The following is an 18,395-nucleotide window of genomic DNA, read 5'->3' on the forward strand; positions in this document are numbered from 1 at the left end:
AAACTATAGATTTCTTTTGTTGATAACAAGTAATACAGCCGTATCACTGCTACCACGTCCTGTCGCTTGTGACCCCCGCGATTCCCCCACCATGGCCCACCATCCTGAATGCCCTCGACGCCAACATTTACACCACACAGCATGCAGCTCTCTTTTCGCAGGGTACGGTATACCTCAACATGATGACCAAGCTGCTGATTGCCCGCCCTGGGCACGTCTACCTAGCCACATACGACGCCCCCGCCAACAAATTCACCATCATCCACGACCTCGCCATCCCCGGCTGTCCCTCGTGGCTCACCGTGGACAGGTCGCGCTCGCTCGTATACATTGTCGACGAAGACAGCACTCATTTCCACCGCTTCCGCCTGGACCCGTCCTCCGAGACTCCCTTTACGCAGAAGCTCACCGTCGACACCGCCAGCCCCGGCGCAGTCTACCTCGCCTTCTCCCAGGACAAGCGGCGTTTGCTCAGCGCCGCGTTTGGCAGCAGCACGGTCGACGTCTGGGACGTCAGCGACGGCGTGACGCTGCAGAGACTAGCTGAAAAGACAATCGTGTCCGATGGCCAGACGGGCCCCGTGTCGCACATCCAGGACGCCCCGCACCCGCATCAGGTGCTCCTGGACCCGACGGGCCGCTTTTACGTCGTGCCGGACCTTGGCAGCGACGAGCTTCTCATCATCGACTCCAAGAACGACGCCTTCAAGCTTTCAAGCCGCATATTTGTCCCGCCCCTCGGCAGCGGTCCCCGCCACGGCGCCTTCTACCCCGGCGGCGCGTCCCCCGCGACGCACTACTTCCTTCTCTGCGAGCTCACAAACACCATCGCCGTATATTCGGTCAAGTACAAGGGCTCTCACCTGGAGCTCTTTCGCCATTCCAAAACGAGCACCTTTGGAGCCGTCGGCGCTTCGCCCGCTACAGCACGAGCTGGTCATTTGGAGCTTCTCCCGGACAATAAGCACCTCTATGTGAGCAACCGCCTGACCGGGCGCGCGCACGACAGCATCGCCTATATGCGCATCCATACCAACGGGGTACACCCTACACTCGAATTTGTGCAAGAGGTGCCGACGATGGGTATTCTGCCGCGCATGTTTTGTGTTCTGGATGGTGGACGAGGTGATATTCTAGTGGGGAATGAAAAGTCAGAGTTTGGGTTGGTTCTGTTGGAGCGGACGCCGGACGGGCACATCAATGACACTCCCAAGCTCCGTGTGCCCATGTCAGAGTTTATGGATGAGGTAGAGATGAAGGAGAATCCCGGCAATGGGCCAAAGTTCGTCATGGAGTTGTAGTTATCAGGATCATTATCGTATCTCTTCTATACACAGACTTCTAGCTCACTGACAAACTACGGCTTAGACCACAGGGTTGTAAAAGGTGAAGCGCCTGTGCGGGTCATACTTTGCCTTCAGCCCGGCCAGCTTTTCCTGGCGCCACGCCTCCGCGCCGTACATTTCCTCACTACTATCCCGAAACGCATAATTCACATACGTGTGCATTGTATCGCGTCCCGACGCCTTGTGTAGTGTGTTGCGCAACGCCTCGCCCAACATGACAGCCATCTCAGCCAGATCTTTATCATCTGACGGAAAGTTAATGAGTGGCGCCAAGAGAACGCTATCGTTGCGAAAGGCAAACGCGCTGTTCTTGCTCTCTGATTCGCGGAGTCCTTGCACGGGGTAGTTTTCAAACATAAAGATGGAATGCGCAAATTCGGGCCGGCTACGGAGCGCATCCGCAAACATATCGTAGGCTTGCTTGACGGCGCCTATGTTGTATGTGTCGAGATACAGCGGGTAGCGCAGGTTGCTGGCACCGAGCTTCTGGCAGGGTGCATCGGCCATGGAGATCATTGTCCACGCTGCGAGGTCCAGGTACGTGCCGGGTGTGTCCTCGACGCGGACAGGGCCGAGCTTCTTTAGCGCGGCGGAATGCTTGACATCCACAGCTTTGACGCCTTCTTGTAAGAGGTATACGATGATGACAGGGTTCTCACGATCAATTTCGGGGACGAGCAGCATGTACGACCACACGACGACGTCGATGTCCTGCTTGCCGTCTTTGAAGATGCTGTCGTGCATAGTCTGGTAGACCTCCTCTACCTTGTCGCCTGTAAAGATCATCTTCTCACGTGCCCAGTCGCGGTGCTGAATGTCGTAAACCTTGAGGGTGACCGACGTGACAATGGCAAAGTTGTGGCCGGCACCACGCAGCGCCCACCACAGATCCGGGTCGGATTGTGCGTCGACAATACGCTCGCTACCGTCGGCCAATACAACGTCCATAGACACGAACTGGTCGGAAATGAGGCCGTAATGGCCCTGCAACCAGCCGTGGCCGCCGCCCAGACCGGGTCCGAGCAGGCTGGTGCACTCGCAGGTGCCAGTGACTGGACCATGATCAGCGCATGCCTAATAAGGACAAGAGAAAAGGTTTATGAAGTTGCTTGCCAGTTTGCTTGCCAGATTGCCACAGAGCGTCAATGACTGCCTTGGAGAGCGTACCGCCGCCGACCTTGGCCGTCTGGCCGTCCTTGGACAGCTCAACGCTGCTCAGGCTGCTCATGGCGATTTCGATGCCGCCCTGAAGCTTGCCGAGCGTACTGGTAGCTCCATGCTGGCCCCCGACGGCCAAAAACGGCGTGCTGTACTCATTTGCATATTTGACCTAGTTTTTACGCGTTTAGCAATGCATCGTGGGCAGGCATGCGAAAGGCTACTCACCGTCGCCGCCACATCTAGCGCTGCGCCTGGAATCACGATAACACCAGGCTTGGGCTGATCAAAAATGTTCCATCCGCGCGATGTTTCGTCAAAGCCCTTGTCACCGGCCACGAGCACTTGTGCTTTGGAAGAAAGTCGGCTAGCTAATTCCTGCACATCGATGGCGGCGCGCGAACAGGAGCGCTGGCCGAAGGCGTTTTCTGCCACCGAGGGGAAGCGATAGACGTAGCTCGCCGCCCAGGCAGCGACCGCGGGTAAAACCTCCATATCTAGCAAGGGATTATGGGGTATAAAGTAAATTGATTTATAGAGCTGATGTCGCGAAGCTCTACTACTGGGTTCCTGGTGCAAGTTCCAGGATGCTGGCAAACGAGTGGCCCATCCGCTACGACATATCGGAACAGGCTGGGGATCTGGCAGGAGCGACGTCACCTGAGCCGTGCTAACTATAGTGGGAGATATGGCTCTGGCTTTCAGCATGTATCATTACTCGGTAAGTTCCTAACTTTTTAACTGTGCTCCTCCTCAAAGAAACAACCTTTGAAGCTAGCTTCGACGAGAATTGCCACTCTCATCTACAATACTGACCCCGGCGATCGTGGCGTCGCAGATGACGGCGATGATGCACACCACAAGCAGGCCAAAGAAATCACAAATAAGAATATAGAAGAGGTAAACCCGATGATGTACTACTTCATACACGAATAATCTTGTTCTTGAGTCGTATAGGTCAAGGCAGTCTGTTAGTTAATTAAAGCATGCTCTGTAAAAGGTCGCTTACCGCTTGTAAAGTATCACCCTTTGTTGCCACCAGAACTCACTGCCGGGTAAGGGAATTCGTGACGTGACTTACTGAATCTTGTATTCTATGACGAGTTGGAGGTAATTGTCTTTGGGTATTTTGTTGACCAAACTTTGTAGCATCACCGAGCTGCACATGTTTAGGCGGGACGACTGCACACGGCCGGGACACGAGCAGCGTTTGATTGAGCCTGGCCTTGTCTATAGCCGAAGTGGTATACTCACATACTGCAGGCGATGTAATTTTGAATGGAAAATTCAAAATCATTGTTCACACGTACTTTTGACGTTGCGAGCTAGTATCGGTCGCTCACCTACGCCTTCGCCCATGTAGGTGTCCTAGCTGGCCGCAGGCCTGCCGCGCATCAGTAACAGGCAGGGCAAAAGAGACAGTAAAACCCTACTGAGTTACAAGTTGACAGTATAGGACGCAACTATTGCGAAATCAGAAACATTGTCTCGCTGGGCATATCAGTAGCCTTGTTTGACTGCCTGCAGGGCTGCACTCAGCCGCAGCCGCATCATTTCACATCTCAATGCTTTAACTCTCCTCAGATGCAGATTTATAATTCCCATCTGATCAGTTACACCCTTCAAACTTTCTTATATGAATATTTTTATCTACTCTTTTGCATTTCCTGCATGGTGTAGCACGGAAATTATCATTGTCGTTTTATTCTGCTCGTAAATGTCATCATTCGTGGGGATAGATGCCACAAATAGGCTTAGCTGCTCGAAATGTAGCGGCCACTTCATATTGAATTATTATGAACGCAGAAGTGTAAGCTACCTGCTAATTTCATAGTCGGCGTGTGCTGGCGATTTCAAATTCGGCCACTGCGTGTACACGAAGTCGCCCACTGCATGGCCCATACATCACCACACCCAGTGGACATGACGCGTCTCCGCGTATAGGACTCGGGCTCAGCTGTGACGGTGGTGTAACAGGTCGCAAGCGAACATGTTTGCGTAGTGCATCTTCTGTCCACTGGTTCTCGTAGCCTTGCACGTTCACAGTAGAGTGTGTCTCGGCAATGTGGTATGCAGCCACTACAATAGAGGCCCCGCGGCGTTGCGAAGCAGAATTTTGTCAAGTGAGAGAAGGTTGGCTTTACGAGATGGCAGATATCACTGGGCCGGTTCAGCGCCGTCGAATGCGTATTCTTGCTTTCAGCGCCAAAGGCCTATTCAGTATTGCACCGGCGCCGGACACCGCATGACCTACTCTGTATTCTCTCAAGAGTAGAAAAGCAAAATCTTTGGATTTTATCTCTAGTGGTGCTAAAGATCGGCAAGTAATGTTAAAATAATGATTCTGCTTCGCACCATCACGATGAACTAATTATGGCCGTCAGTGATCAGCGTCCATCGACGTCCTGGATCCCAGCATGTACAACCCGGCGACTTCGCAGGCCGTGAAAGATAACGACAGCACTTTTTGACGATTATTTGTCCTCCTTGCTACCCTGACAGCTTGTTAGGCGCCCTAATCGTGGTTAGTGCAAAAATTCTGGCCCGAGTCGGAAAGACGAGCCGGTTGGGCGCCGTCGGGCGTCGTTGCGTTGTCCTGCAGGCAGCCCGATGCCCCCGCAACGGGCCATCCCTCGCTCCCGCGCCGTCCCCAACCCCCAGGGTCCCATTTGTGGGAAAGTTTGCTTCTGGAGTGGCAAACTGCCGATCGAAACTATGAGGCCGTAATAGCTTTGGGCAGCATCTACGTCGTCGGCGTCCTTTGCACAAGATCACATGCTGTTGCACAACTGGGTAGTAGATGTACGTGATGCACAGTACATAAAATGACCAAATGAATGTGGTAGCATACTGTGAAGACACACAATTATACCATGTCAAAAATTATGGACAAATCTGAGCGCCCGTAATTTCACCAAAGACAGCTGCACGACTTATATCTTGAGAAACCGGTGGTTACGTCACAAACCGCCTCGAAACGGGCCATTTCCAAATTAGCATGCTGTGAATCATGACACGCAGGTAGCATCCTGCATCGCAGTCCAGGGCTGCCATCGAAACTCTTCACTCATCACTGCATATGCACTCGCTACCGAATCTGTGGCATGTCCAGACCCCCCTACGTGCCACCTGTTCGACGGCCCCATGCATTCATGCAGGCTCCCACACACATTTACACCCGCCACTTCTCCCCAAGTGGCTGGTCGCTGCGAATGCACGCTCTTTACTCGTGAGTTACGGACCGGGTTTAGTTAAGGCGCGTTGGGTAGATATAATGGCCTGGGCCACCCACGATGGCGAGGCCCAATCCTTCCCCCCTTCTCATGGGGAGGAGAGGGAGAGCTGCTTCTGACGATGGACGACGGTGCTTTTTGTTGCCCAAAATTTCTTTTTAAGACCGGTCAGATAAGCAAAGACCTTCACGTCTCTTCTTTTCCTCCGTTTTCGCTCCATTGTGCAAGAAGCTGCAGCTCCATCTCACCCACATTCCCCCTCGCCGTCTCCCCGAGGCCCTTTGGTGTAAGCGGGGTGCATGTATATCCCGCGGGGCGTGAGCGAGGCCGACAGCCTCGAACCCGCGCCTCGGGCACCGACAATCTGTCACGGGCAAGGCGACGCTTCCCTCGCAGACAAGTCGCAGGCGGGCGCGGCCGCTGGCCTCGTCGCGCGCCAATTCTCGCCCGACCCAGTGCAAAACACAAACATTAGCATCGGCATCGCCCTCGGCGTGTCCCTGGGGGTCTTTCTCGCTGGCTTATTTGCGTTTCTCTGGGTGTACCGACACGCGATCCGATGCTCGTCCCGCAAGAAGCACCGGCCGAGCAGCCGCAAGAGTTCCAAGAGCTCGAAGAGCTCGAAGAGTTCCAGGAGTTCCAAGGCATCATCGGACCACGGCGGCGAGGCAGCACAAGAACCAGAGGCTCCCGCCGAAGCCGAGGCTGCGCCCGAAGAGCCTGCTCCTGAAGAACCTGCGTAGGAGGAAGCTGCCCCTGAGGAAGCTAAAGAAGAATGAGACGTGAGGGGCGAAAGACGTCGGCTTTACCTGTAGACTTGCGATTGATGACAACGGGGAACTTGCCACAACGAGCTGAGACTTCATAAGCTCGGGTCTGTTCGCCTCTTGTGTACAGCATTTTGGATGTATATTATGACTTGCTTGGACTTGCTTTTCTTTTCTTTCTTTTTCTTTTGAGTTCCGCTTTGCTGGCATATTATAATAATTTGGGAAAAAGGGGGCGCGAGAATTGCTTTTTTAAATCAAGTTTGATCATTTATCTTCACCGCAAAAATGAGTCTTTCAGGATTCTTTGTCGGATTGCTGCTCGAAGAATACAACACGTTTCCTCGACTCCTCCAGGCTGGTTACCAGCGGGATACCTCGTAATTTCGTACTTGCATGCAACGTAGGATGCAGTGATCGCAGCGGTGCACTTACACGATTCACGAAAACTATCCTCGTTCGCGATCCCCCTTGTTCAACACACACTTGCATCACATCATGCGTTACAACCAGCAAGGTGTCTGAGCCAAAGGCTGCTCCTCCGGGCCATCCTGCCGAGTTAACGCCCCTGGTGCATAGGCTGGCGACTATTGACTAGGATCGGCGGATGAAAGCTTAAATCAGTACCAACAGGAAGGAAGACCGACTTGCGCATCTAAGCGCTACAGCTCGGTGTGACTCAAAATCGTTAAACCCGTTGGCGAGAATCGTTCTGTCGGCGTTAATAATGGAGTTGGTGATGGCGTAGTTGAGTGGGATTGTGGGCATTTGCCAGTGTCGGCGCCCCCACGATTGGCAGCGACCGTTGTGGACATTGTTACTGCACAGTTGCACGTTTTTTTTAACAAGTTAGCGGGCTGACTCAATTGGAAAATATGCGACGCGTAAATCTGCAAACGTGGCGCACAAGGACCCGGTCGGCAGATGCTGAGCGACCCGCGCCAATGAGGACTCCTCGCGGAGTCTCGGCGCGAGAGACTGGTCGCAGAAGAAGCTTCTACAAGCGCAAGGCGGATCGAACCCCGTTCGGCCATGGTCCCTCATTATTAATGCAGCAATTCGCTAATTCCCCGTAAACTGGAGACGAGACCCCTCAGTACCACCGAGCTGTTACCAGGAAGCCTGCCCTAGCGAGGAAGACTAGTTAGATTTGGCGCAACCTTGTGAAGCCATGTAGTTATTGCTGTTGCACAGCATGTTAGTCCAGTGTCGTCATATGATTGGGAAATTTGCCCCTCCCCCTCCTTCCCCCACCATAGCTTCCAACAATTGTGTGCTCGCCAACTTTAAAAAGCTCGCGAGCCCCTCCTCTTCTACCCGTCTTCTCTCTTCTCTCAATTCCAATCTCGACAACTGAAATCCTACCCAGACCAAAAAAAGCAACGAGAATCAACATGTCTTCTGGTCGCACCGTCACCCTCAACACCGGCGCCAAGGTCCCCGCCCTTGGCTACGGTACCTGGCAGTCCGCCCCCGGCGAGGTCGGCGCCGGCGTCTTCGAGGCCCTCAAGGCCGGCTACCGCCATCTCGACCTGGCCAAGGTCTACGGCAACCAGCGCGAGGTTGGCGAGGGCATCAAGCGTGCCCTCAAGGAGGTCGACGGCCTCAAGCGCGAGGACATCTTCATCACCTCCAAGCTTTGGAACGACAGCCACCAGCCCGAGAATGTCGCCGCCGCGCTCGACGAGACCCTCCAGGAGCTTGGCCTTGACTACCTCGATGTATGTGATTTCTGCGCGACCCCAATTGGATAGAATCGAGTCGCAATTGCGGTGTGATGCCAGCAGAGTACTGACAGCTGTCTAGCTCTACCTCATTCACTGGCCCGTTGCCTTTGAGCACGGCTCCGGTCTTTTCCCCAAGGACGCCAGCGGCGCTCTCAAGCTGGACAAGAAGACCTCCATCACCCAGACCTGGAAGGGTAAGAATGCCTCCGCCAAACTACTGGTACACTCTGCTGACCATTTTAGCCATGACTGAGCTCTCCAAGACCAAGGCCAAGGCCGTCGGTGTCTCCAACTTTACCATCAACCACGTGCGTTACATCCCTCTCCAACCGAAACAAAAGAAAATCCGTCCCTAACACCATGCAGCTCGAGACCGTCATCAAGGCCACAGGCGTCACCCCCGCCGTCAACCAAATCGAGCGCCACCCGCGCCTCCTCGACGAGCCACTCGTCAAGTACGCCGCCGACAAGCACATTATCCTGACCGCCTACTCGGCCTTTGGCAACAACACCATCGGCGCGCCCCTGCTCATCGTCCACGACGAGGTCAAGGCCGTCGCCGAGCGTCTCACCAAGGCCAAGGGCCGCAGCGTCACCCCCGCCCACGTCCTGCTCGCCTGGGCCCAGGTCGGCGGCCACACCGTCATCCCCAAGTCGGTCACTGCCTCGCGCATTCGCGAGAACTTCCAGGAGGTGGACCTCGACCAGGAGGACATTGACCGTCTGAACAAGATTGGCCAGACCGACAAGCACCGCTTCAACATTCCCTTCACCTACGAACCCAGCTGGAACGTTGACATTTTCGGCGATGACCGCGAGAAGAAGGCCACGACCCAGGTTGTCCTGTAAATGGCTGCAAGTAAAATAGTAAAACAAAAGTAATTTGAGAATAACAGAACAGTTCGACCACTTTGCTCTTCTGTGCAGTCGCATCATTCACACTATTGACAATAATGCGAGAAGTGTAGTCATATTATATCATATTATATACTCGGAAGTTCAAGTCGTCCATCCCCGTCATAACTAACAAGTAAATACGCCCCAGAATGCCCGACGCCATGCCCATGCATACCCAGATTCCCGCATCATTTTTAACTCAGCAGCTCCTTGATATCCTCTATCCGCTGCACCTTCTTCTCTTCATCACTCATCATGCCCAGCGACGTCGCGATAAACTTCTTCCTCTCCTGGATCCTCAGCATCCTCTCCTCGACGCTCTCCTTGACAATGAAGCGTTTCACCTGCACCGCGTCCTCCTGGCCCAGGCGGTGCACGCGATCAATCGCCTGCGCCTCGACCGCGAAGCTCCACCACGGGTCCATCATGAAGACGCGCCCCGCGCTCGTCAGGTTGAGCCCGACGCCGCCGGCGCGGAGGCTGATGAGCAGCACCATGAAGCCCTTTCTCTCCGTAAACTCGTTCAGGACCGCCGCGCGCGCCTTTTGCGCCATGCTGCCGTCGAGACGCAGGAACTTGACGTTGGCGCGGGTGAGGGCCGGCTCGATGAGGCTGAGAAACGAGGTAAACTGCGAAAAGACGACGGACTTCATGGCCGGGTGGTCTTTGCGCAGACGGCGCAGCTCGCTGATGAGGGCGGCGATTTTGGAAGACGAGGACGTCATGCCGAGGCGCTGGAGGCTGATGCGCGGCTTGCCGGTCGAGGGGTCGACCTCGTCGTCGTGGCGGACGACTTCGAAGAGGTCGCGCGCGCTGAGCGGCGCGCGGCAGCTGAAGCACTTGGGCACCACGCCGCGGTCCGTCTCGTGCGTCATAAAGTCGACGAGGCAATTTTTGCACGCAGAGTGCCAGCACCCCGTGACGGTCTGGTCGTTCATGGGCTCCTCGAAGCAAAACGGGCACTCCTTGTCCGACTCGTCGCGGATCTCGCTCAGCGCGTTGACGCCATAGGCCTGGTTGTCCTTGGACGCTTCGTCGACGACGGCGGTGAAGTGCTGGATGAGATTCTCCAGATCCATGTCGTCGGCAAATCCCGTGTTGGCGTCTGCTGCGGCGCCGGCTACTTCCTCATCCGCCACGATGTCCTTGTTTCGCACCAGAATCGGATGGCAGCAAGATTGTCGCAGGCGTAGAATCTGGGCGAAAATAGTGGTAAAGGCTTTCATGACCGTTCCGGCCTCCATGTTCTTGTTGAATGTTCGTTTCGCTCGGTTAAAAATGTAATCGTAGACGTCTCTCTCCGTTTTAGAGAGTTCGACTTCCACTACGTCAACTTGTTTGGGCGGCAATGGTACCAATGGCTGCCCGTCTGGCGTCTTCATGTCCTTCGTGCGGCGCATGACCAGCGGCTCCAGCACAGTCTGCACGACGTTGAGCGCCCGGACAAAATCGCCAGACTCAAACGGTACAGTAATAAAGGTTTTCCAAAACGAAAAGTTGTTCCACGGCTCGACACCAAGGAACCGTACCAGACTGAACAAGTCCTCTAGCTTATTCACGATGGGTGTGCCAGTTAGTACCCAGCGATGTGTTGAAGAAATCTCATAGCAGGCCCTCGCGGTTTTGGACGATCGGTTTTTAATGTGATGCGCCTCATCGAGTATGATGCGGAAGAAGTTCAGTGAAAATATGCCATTATGGAAACTCTTGTCACCATTCTTCGCGGCAATGGCGCTGAATTCAGATAGAATGACGCCGTAACTGGTAATGACCACATCTGGCGCCATTGACGCATTGGAACTGCTGCACAGTGCTTGCAGGTTATTCGTCTTTTCGTTGCCGTAGTAAAGCTCAATCTTGATGGTGCCTTCTTTTGAAGCTTTTTCAGCTTCACTCTGCCATTGTGATAGCAAAGACATAGGGGCGACCACCAGTGTAGTGCACGGTGCGTCCACCATGACGGCAGAAGAAGAACCGAGGCGCTGAAGCTGATTTACCGTCGCAATGCCTCCATGAGAAGCGCGCGCTTGGCGTGCAACCTCTGACTTGTGGGAGTGCACCAGACTGAGCATCTGAATTGTTTTCCCGAGACCCATTTCGTCGGCGAGGACACCGCCCAAGCAGTGTTGCTCTTGGACAGGAAATTCCAGTGACAGATCGCCAGAGTACGGGTTGACGTAAAACTTCGTAATTTCGCTTACCGCGGGCAAATCTTTGTCGTCGTGGTCCTTAACAGGCCAAACGTATTCTTCCCAAAGTGGATGCATGGACGGTTTCCTGTTGCTGCGCGTGTCCTTTTCCTTGGCTATCATCCAGTGCAGAGATTGCTTCTGGTATGGGCGGAGCATCATGTTGAAAGTATCAGCCGGCTCTGCTTCTGGCGTACCAAAGTCAAAGGACTGTGCCTTTTTATATAGGGCGTCAAGTTGGCCTTGCTCGAGTTCTTTGCCCTCCTCAGCATCATCTGACGCCGGCGAGTCTGAACCCTTGGTAGCACTGAGCTTTTTCTGCTCAGCTTGTTTCTCTTCGTCCATCTCTGCCGCTTTCAATAGGCCTTGGCGACCGTCTTGAGCGGCCGCGTTGGCCACAGTCGGCTGTAGGCCAATCTCCTGAAAGAGTCTGACGAGCGCCACTTGTCGCAGACGTAGGTTCTTTTCATCTGTGGTTTCTGTCTGCTCGAAAAATGCCTGTGGACGATCATCGGCAAGCTGAAAGCCGCGATTATAAAAGGCAGAGTTAAGCAGAAAGCATTTGAGCTGAAGGAATATTGTGTCGTTTGTCCGTAATCTGTCTGGCGCGTAGACGACGCTTCCTTCAAATTTGCAAATTTTCTGATCAATGAGTGTTGACACCCAGTTTGCCGTATCCTTGGCAAGCCGCCCGATTTCCATACCACTATCATTCGTGAAGCGTACGATGACGTCAACTCGACGCGAGGCCGCCGTATTGTTTCGCACCGGAGTGACCGGAACGCCTAACTTTGCCTTGGTTTTTGGAGGCGCCGGCGGTTTGATCTTTTGCCGCTCAATCTTGACAGTGTCGCCATGCTTTAATATATTTGTGCCGCTTCTCGTCGCCCAGCCCTCGACACCGAATGCCCCAATGTAGCGTGCATTAGGTATGCTGTGAAGTGTGGCTGGTGGCGCCGTTTTCGGTATAGTCGGAGTCGGTGTTCTCGAGAGTGATGATTGAATTCCCAATGGCTTCATAAACTTCTTGTACGCGCCGTCCAAGTACATATTCACAGCACGTTCAAGGTTATTGTTGCTCTGTTGGCGCAGAACGGCGAGTACATCGTCGGCCACCTTGTCGCCAACAAAGGCTTCGAACGTGTCGACGTCGAATGAAACAGTTCCGTCGCTAGACGGGCCGTTAGAGTCGTGGCTGGCGGTCGAAGAGATGGCATTTTCCGGAGGCGTGGCGTCGGCGCCGTTTTCTGTCTTGACTCTCGAGTTGGCGTTTGGACTCAGGATCGGATCTGGAAAGTCGTCTGCATCACTGAAGAACCGCCGCTTCTTTATCGGAGGCTCTTGTGAGTTGCCAAAGTCCATGGCGTCGTCAGGCACATTGGACTCTGCACCTTTTGCTCTTTGATGGCAGTTTGCAGATCTGAGTCGCTGCTGGGAGACGCGACGGGTAAAGTGCTTGTCGCGACTTGGCGGCGCTCTCAGGTGACCGCGTTACAGCGGGCTACAGGGGGTGGCAATTGTCACTTTAGCGGGGCAGCGCTAACTGAGCACCTGGCACTAAAGACGAAATATTTGAGCTCCAAATCAGCGGATCTTGATTTCTTGGAAATCCCATGTTGACGATTGGCCAGCATCACCAGCCGAGACGACATCGATAGAGCCGTCTCACAGCCCTGGGTGTCTATATGAATAGACCACGCATTCTATGCAATGGCCTAAGGCGCCTGGCCTGCAGCCCGGCCGCTCGCCGGAGCTACATTACCAAGGCAGATATTGAAGGCGCACGCCAGTACTGCGCAAAGGAATTAGAGTAGGTCGACATGCTTTACCTCTTCTGCTTCCGTTATGGCCGAGTCATGCTGATCCCGACGCAACAGAAAAGGCGACTACGATGCACACCTCATCCGTCGGTTCGCCCATCCAGCGCAGGACATGTACACGGCTCTGCGCGCCCTCAACCTCGAGCTCCTTCGCCTCCCGGACATCGTCTCCAACCCGACCATTGGCCTCATGCGCATCAAGTTCTGGCAAGAGTCCATCGATAAGACCTTTGCCGGGCAGCCGCCGCGCGAGCCCATCTGCATTTTACTGCACCAGGCGCTGCTATTCATGGATCAGGTCGCCGACGCCGCGAGCAAAAAGTCAATCAAGTTCTGGATCGCGCGCCTGATCCGCACCCGCGAGAAGCACATGGACAACCGCCCCTTTGCGAGCCTGGCGACGCTCGAGGACTATGCAGAAAACACCTACTCGACCATGATGTACGCGACGCTCGCAAGCCTGGGACTGCGGTCCATGGATGTCGACCACCTGGCCAGCCACATTGGCAAGGCGTGCGGTATCGCCGCCGTGCTGCGCGGTGTGCCGCTGCTCGCCGCGCCTCCACAGCCCATCAAGACGCCGAGCGGCGCCGCCCCCCCGACGCGAGAGCCCGCGCTGCTGCTGCCGCTGGACATCATGGCGGAGGAGGGCGTCAAGGAGGAGGAAGTTTTTCGCGAAGGCCCCAGTGCGCCTGGCCTACAGGACGCCATTTTCAAAGTCGCCACGCGCGCCAACGACCACCTCATCACGGCGCGGGAGATGCTGAAGCGACTGCGAGCGGGCGAGGATGCGGGCCACGACTTTGAGCACGAGGGCGAAGGCGCACATGTGTATGATGTCGAGCAGGAGAGCGACAGGGCGAGGGACCTGCACCGAGGGTTCCGTGTGCTGCTGGAAGCGGCGCCGGCGACGTATTTCCTGGAGAGGCTGGAGCAGGCCAACTTTGACCCATTTGCGGTGAAGCCGGCTGGATGGAGACTGCCCTGGCGAGTATGGCAGACATTGTCAAAGGAACAGCTGTAAAATAATACTTTGTACATTAACTTGCATGGCGTTGTAGGATATGGATAGATTATACATGTGAAGGGACACTGTCGGACGCCCGCTCCTTCTAAACTTGGATACGCCGTCAACGTACGAGAAAATAATCGAATGAAGAGTTCAAAATCAAATTAGTCAATTTCGATTTCCGTTGTGCTTCTATGAAATTGTTGTAGATGTCGCGTGCTGGTTGCGCCGGCTAATCTGCGGGTCTTCTCCACGCCTGCTATTTTTCCTGTCCTTCGTCCCCTAGCTTCCGTCTTCATATACAGCGACTGAACCAGCACATCCAGTCGTCAAAATGCTCTACGAATTAATAGCTATAGTAAGCATTCAATTCCTTTGCCGCATTCTCCTCTCCTGAAACTGACCAATTATAGGTACGGCCCGGCAACTTGACCGAGGTCAAAGAGTACGTCCCCTGCCTCCGAACCTCGACTTCGACCAGCCCTCAGCTTTCAACTGCCCGTTCGACCTTTGCGATCCGGGCTCACGTGTCTTTCGAGGCCAAATACTAACACGAAACTTCTAGAATCGCCACGACCGTCGGCTCCACCATCCTACGTAACGGCGGCGTCGTCCGCGGCCTCGCCAACTGGGGCGTCTTCTCCCTGCCCAAGCCCGTGTCGGTGCACCAGATGAAGCACCACCACGGCCACTACTTTGTCATGCGCTACGACGCCTCGGCCAAGCTGCACAGCGAGGTCCGCAGCGTCATGCGCCTCGAGCCGCGCATGATCCGCGCCGCCCACGTCAAGCTCGGCGACGGCAAGCTCGAGACCCTCTCGCGCTTCGGTGCGCCCAAGTGGCGGACAGACGCCGGCGAGGCGTAGCGAGCATACCGCCTATAAGAATAGAAACACACACGAGAATTATTTGAGCCCGATCCAGCTTCGGTATGGATGGACTGACGCGGGAGAGCGCTGTGTCGTCTAGACGGATGCGCTGCCACATTGTCCCGACACGGGCGGATACGACTCGACAAGACGGATCTGGGCATGTACAACATAAAAGTTGAAACTAGAGGCGCCGAGCAAAATGGCCAACGAAGCCATGCTCTGGTGACCGATGTACAAATACACTACAAGGGGGACGTACGGATAGCATAGAGAAATCCACCTGGCATTCACGAGCAACAAGGTTCTGCTACCCTCCTGCTCCTCACGTTTCAGAATGGATTAAATGTCGAAGTCTTGGGTTGTGAAATTATGCCTCCAAGTCTAATCATAATCTCGTTGCCTAGGCGCCAGTTGATACAGCAGCCTCGGACTGGGCGCTGACTCTAAAGTCATGCAATGCTAATTCAATCGTGCCGCTCGTATTTAAAATAGTCATGTATCATCTTTCTTGCCCTCTCCGGTATGACAGTCTCCTCCGGATATCAAAGTTGGGCAAACCCATTGCGTCCTCTCACCAAACATGAGAACATCATGTTCAGCCGCGATTGAGGATGCCATCACCGTGAAAAGCGTTCGAAGATGTCATCGCTTGAGTCGTTTGTTACGGATCGGCGTTTCGGCCGCTTCTGTTGGCAAATTACGTTTCGGGAGCGCGTAGGTCGGCCTCTATGCGTCATCAACCTCCATCTGCTCAGACTTGCCCTCAGACTTGCCGACGCCGTTGGCCTTGCACCACGCAACAAAGTCGTCAATCACGCTCGGCCAGGCACCTTCTTCACTGTAGAAGGTCAGGGAGTCGTCCTGGATGCTCTTGAAGGCAAACTCGAGAGCCATGTTCCACATGTCGCGGTTGACAGAACGAGTCCATTTCTCGGCCAAGAATTTCTTCCACAGCGCCAACCAGTCGCGGTGCTCATTCTTCCATTCCATGCCAGGAGGGGCAAAGAGCATGTCCCAGTAGACGAGAGCGTTTTCGAGACTCAGAGCCTTTTGGTCCTTTTCGCGACCAGCGACAAAGGCGTACCTGTACACCTGCTTAAACAGAGCGGCGTCCTTCGGCAATGTCTTAATGAGCTTGCGGACGTACTTGGCGTGGTCCTTATGCGAAGCGTTCACGCTTTGCATGTCAGCACAGAAGAGTTAGACTGGTGCGATGCAGCTTACCGGCTTGCTTTCCATCCCTCAACATAGCCCTTGCGCGAAATTTCACCAATGGTTGGCGCCTGTAGCAGGTCCAGAACGACAAACAGTTCAGCATTTTCTATGTTGACCTTGAGCTCGTTGCTCAAGTAATTCATAGTAGAGTTCAACTCAATCCGATCTACGGCGTCATTTGCGTCGTCTGGTGGCTGTTAGAAACCTGTAGGAACAAATTTGTACTGGGTCACTTGCCTCGTAAGCTGTCAAACAAGGAGTTCAACTCAGATTCGAGGCCCGCTGAAGCCGATGACTCCTTTGCGCCACCTTGGTCTTGAAAGTAACTGTTTGAGACGTAAGCAGATGCTCGAAAACGGCTGTTGAGAAACTTTGCAAAAATTTGCCTCCACTTGGACGCAATCTGAGATGCCGATATATCACGACTGCTGTACGAGGCGCATGTACCATGAATCCTTGTCGGATGTGAGGTCATCGGAGCTGCTGTGGTCCCATTTCCGCCTCGACGGGAGCAGTGACTGGAATTTGCAGTGTAATTGCCGCCGCACTCCTTTCAAGCCCATTATCGTAGAACACAGCTGGCCAGCCGCTGCATCAGTGTTCGGGTAAGCTTATAACCAGGGTGGAGATGTACTGATGATGCAGGTGAAGGTGTATTGCTGTCGGCTCCTTGGGACAAAATTATGATGCAAAATGTGGAAAAGAGGACGACAGTAGCAGGATATGGATGGTGGTGATGGGCAAAAGGACGGATCGGCATCGCGCAAGCGTCGTGGCATTTGATTCTCTGTTTCAAGCCGTCGGGCGGTGCTCGGCCGTATTTTGAGAGATGTCTAGCAACACTCCACCAATGGCCCGCTGGCATTGGTCCAGCGGTGTCGAGCGTGCTCAGCGGTGCTCCAGCGCTATTGCAACGTCTATGCCCGATGCATGCGCCTGCAGACAGACTGGCCTATGCAATGCCAGAGGCGCGGCACGGACGTGATTGGCACCGGTGCTGTCGTGTTGTGCCAGAGATGGCATGTGTAATACAATGGGGTTCGGCAACGCAGAATCTCCGACCCGACGTTTGCAACATCGAGCAGCCGCGGGTTTGGACCATAGAAAAAAATGCCAAAACTTACTCATCTACAGCTTCGTTAACCTTGTAGCCGGCGCCCTTGATATACTGCAGGACATCAGTTAGCTTTCTGTCGCTCTTTTACGGCTCCACGGTTCGCGGTTCGAATGGCTGCTCGCCCACACGGGCGGTACCAGCACCCGTTATGATTCAACGATCGGAGAAAACCCCGCTGTCTCAAATCGCTGTACGCAGCAAGCAGAGCACAGTGGGATCGATTGTCTGGGTCGGGCATACTTTAGTAGCGACTCTCTCACTCGCTCCTGTGAAGTTCGTGAACGAGCTGACCATGGCCCGGAGCTGCGCACTACTGGGAGGCATGGTGACAACAGCAGAGCGACTCTAAATGTGCGTATCGGTTCGGGATCGGCTGATGGCGACGCTCGAGATCTCGACGGTCGACTGTGGTGGCAAACAAAGCTTGTAGTCCTTCGTGGCGGTTGTTGCGCACAGGGAAGGACTGGGCGGCACAGCACGAGCTGAGGCGGAGCGGTCGCGCAGCAAAGATGCTCTAAAAGAAGGACGGCGTGGTAGAGCAAAAAAGGCCGTCCAGGAGCTTGCCGCGTCGCAAAGAAGCAAAAGGACGAGCGTCACAAGTTTTCTCTGGTGGCTTGGGTGAATTTGGGCGAGATGGTGGAAGAGGTAGAGGGGCATGTGGGGTAGCAGCTTCACCACGGTGAGGCAGGTACCTGTGTCATACAGGTAGCGTGGGAATAGTACCTACAGCGCGGTGGTGCGGCTCTGTCCCGGTTCCTCTTGTAGCAATCAGGCCGATTATTTTCCAATAAAGATAATAGTAATACGAAGGCCATTAAATGTCACGTATGGCAGTGCTCAGCCCGTTTATGCGTTTCTAACTTCTCCCAGACAGCCCTTGCAGCTTCCGCGACACTGACCGCGGCAGAAACCCAGGGCCAGTACCGGCCTCCGGAAGCTCCCTGCAGAGTTTTAGGCTAAGTTATCGGCAAGCTCTAAATTCCAAAATCAAGCTGTCATTTTGGTCGGTAAATATCTGATTCTAATCTGCACACTCAACACCGAC

General features: G+C 54.4%; 7 protein-coding genes across 7 annotated transcripts; 4 read left to right on the forward strand and 3 right to left on the reverse strand.

Moving 5' to 3' along the window:
* Positions 1-179: 179 nt before the first annotated feature.
* Positions 180-1,301, forward strand: LMH87_010715 (uncharacterized protein; the record flags this gene model as incomplete). Its single annotated transcript, XM_056199738.1, has 1 exon — positions 180-1,301. One exon carries the CDS (start codon positions 180-182, stop codon positions 1,299-1,301), a length of 1,122 nt encoding a protein of 373 aa, XP_056051657.1.
* A 63-nt stretch (positions 1,302-1,364) lies between these two features.
* On the reverse strand, positions 1,365-2,999 carry LMH87_010716 (uncharacterized protein; the record flags this gene model as incomplete). Its single annotated transcript, XM_056199739.1, has 3 exons — positions 1,365-2,398; positions 2,460-2,676; positions 2,733-2,999. The coding sequence occupies 3 exons, from the start codon at positions 2,997-2,999 to the stop codon at positions 1,365-1,367; spliced, it is 1,518 nt and encodes a 505-aa protein (XP_056051658.1).
* Positions 3,000-7,898: 4,899 nt separating this feature from the next.
* LMH87_010717 (uncharacterized protein) lies at positions 7,899-9,080 on the forward strand (the record flags this gene model as incomplete). The annotated part of the gene is made up of 4 exons (XM_056199740.1): positions 7,899-8,225; positions 8,311-8,425; positions 8,475-8,539; positions 8,598-9,080. The coding sequence occupies 4 exons, from the start codon at positions 7,899-7,901 to the stop codon at positions 9,078-9,080; spliced, it is 990 nt and encodes a 329-aa protein (XP_056051659.1).
* Positions 9,081-9,322: 242 nt separating this feature from the next.
* Positions 9,323-12,679, reverse strand: LMH87_010718 (uncharacterized protein; the record flags this gene model as incomplete). Its single annotated transcript, XM_056199741.1, has 1 exon — positions 9,323-12,679. The coding sequence occupies one exon, from the start codon at positions 12,677-12,679 to the stop codon at positions 9,323-9,325; it is 3,357 nt and encodes a 1,118-aa protein (XP_056051660.1).
* Positions 12,680-13,002: 323 nt separating this feature from the next.
* LMH87_010719 (uncharacterized protein) lies at positions 13,003-14,222 on the forward strand (the record flags this gene model as incomplete). The annotated part of the gene is made up of 3 exons (XM_056199742.1): positions 13,003-13,127; positions 13,195-14,128; positions 14,199-14,222. The coding sequence occupies 3 exons, from the start codon at positions 13,003-13,005 to the stop codon at positions 14,220-14,222; spliced, it is 1,083 nt and encodes a 360-aa protein (XP_056051661.1).
* A 258-nt stretch (positions 14,223-14,480) lies between these two features.
* LMH87_010720 (uncharacterized protein) lies at positions 14,481-15,012 on the forward strand (the record flags this gene model as incomplete). Its single annotated transcript, XM_056199744.1, has 3 exons — positions 14,481-14,504; positions 14,560-14,591; positions 14,712-15,012. The coding sequence occupies 3 exons, from the start codon at positions 14,481-14,483 to the stop codon at positions 15,010-15,012; spliced, it is 357 nt and encodes a 118-aa protein (XP_056051662.1).
* A 732-nt stretch (positions 15,013-15,744) lies between these two features.
* On the reverse strand, positions 15,745-17,674 carry LMH87_010721 (uncharacterized protein; the record flags this gene model as incomplete). Its single annotated transcript, XM_056199745.1, has 7 exons — positions 15,745-16,102; positions 16,166-16,195; positions 16,243-16,420; positions 16,471-16,559; positions 16,681-16,716; positions 17,358-17,401; positions 17,591-17,674. The coding sequence occupies 7 exons, from the start codon at positions 17,672-17,674 to the stop codon at positions 15,745-15,747; spliced, it is 819 nt and encodes a 272-aa protein (XP_056051663.1).
* Between the last annotated feature and the right edge of the window lie 721 nt (positions 17,675-18,395).

This window comes from Akanthomyces muscarius, chromosome 4 (genome assembly GCF_028009165.1).
Source record: "Akanthomyces muscarius strain Ve6 chromosome 4, whole genome shotgun sequence".
Lineage (NCBI taxonomy): Eukaryota > Fungi > Ascomycota > Sordariomycetes > Hypocreales > Cordycipitaceae > Akanthomyces > Akanthomyces muscarius.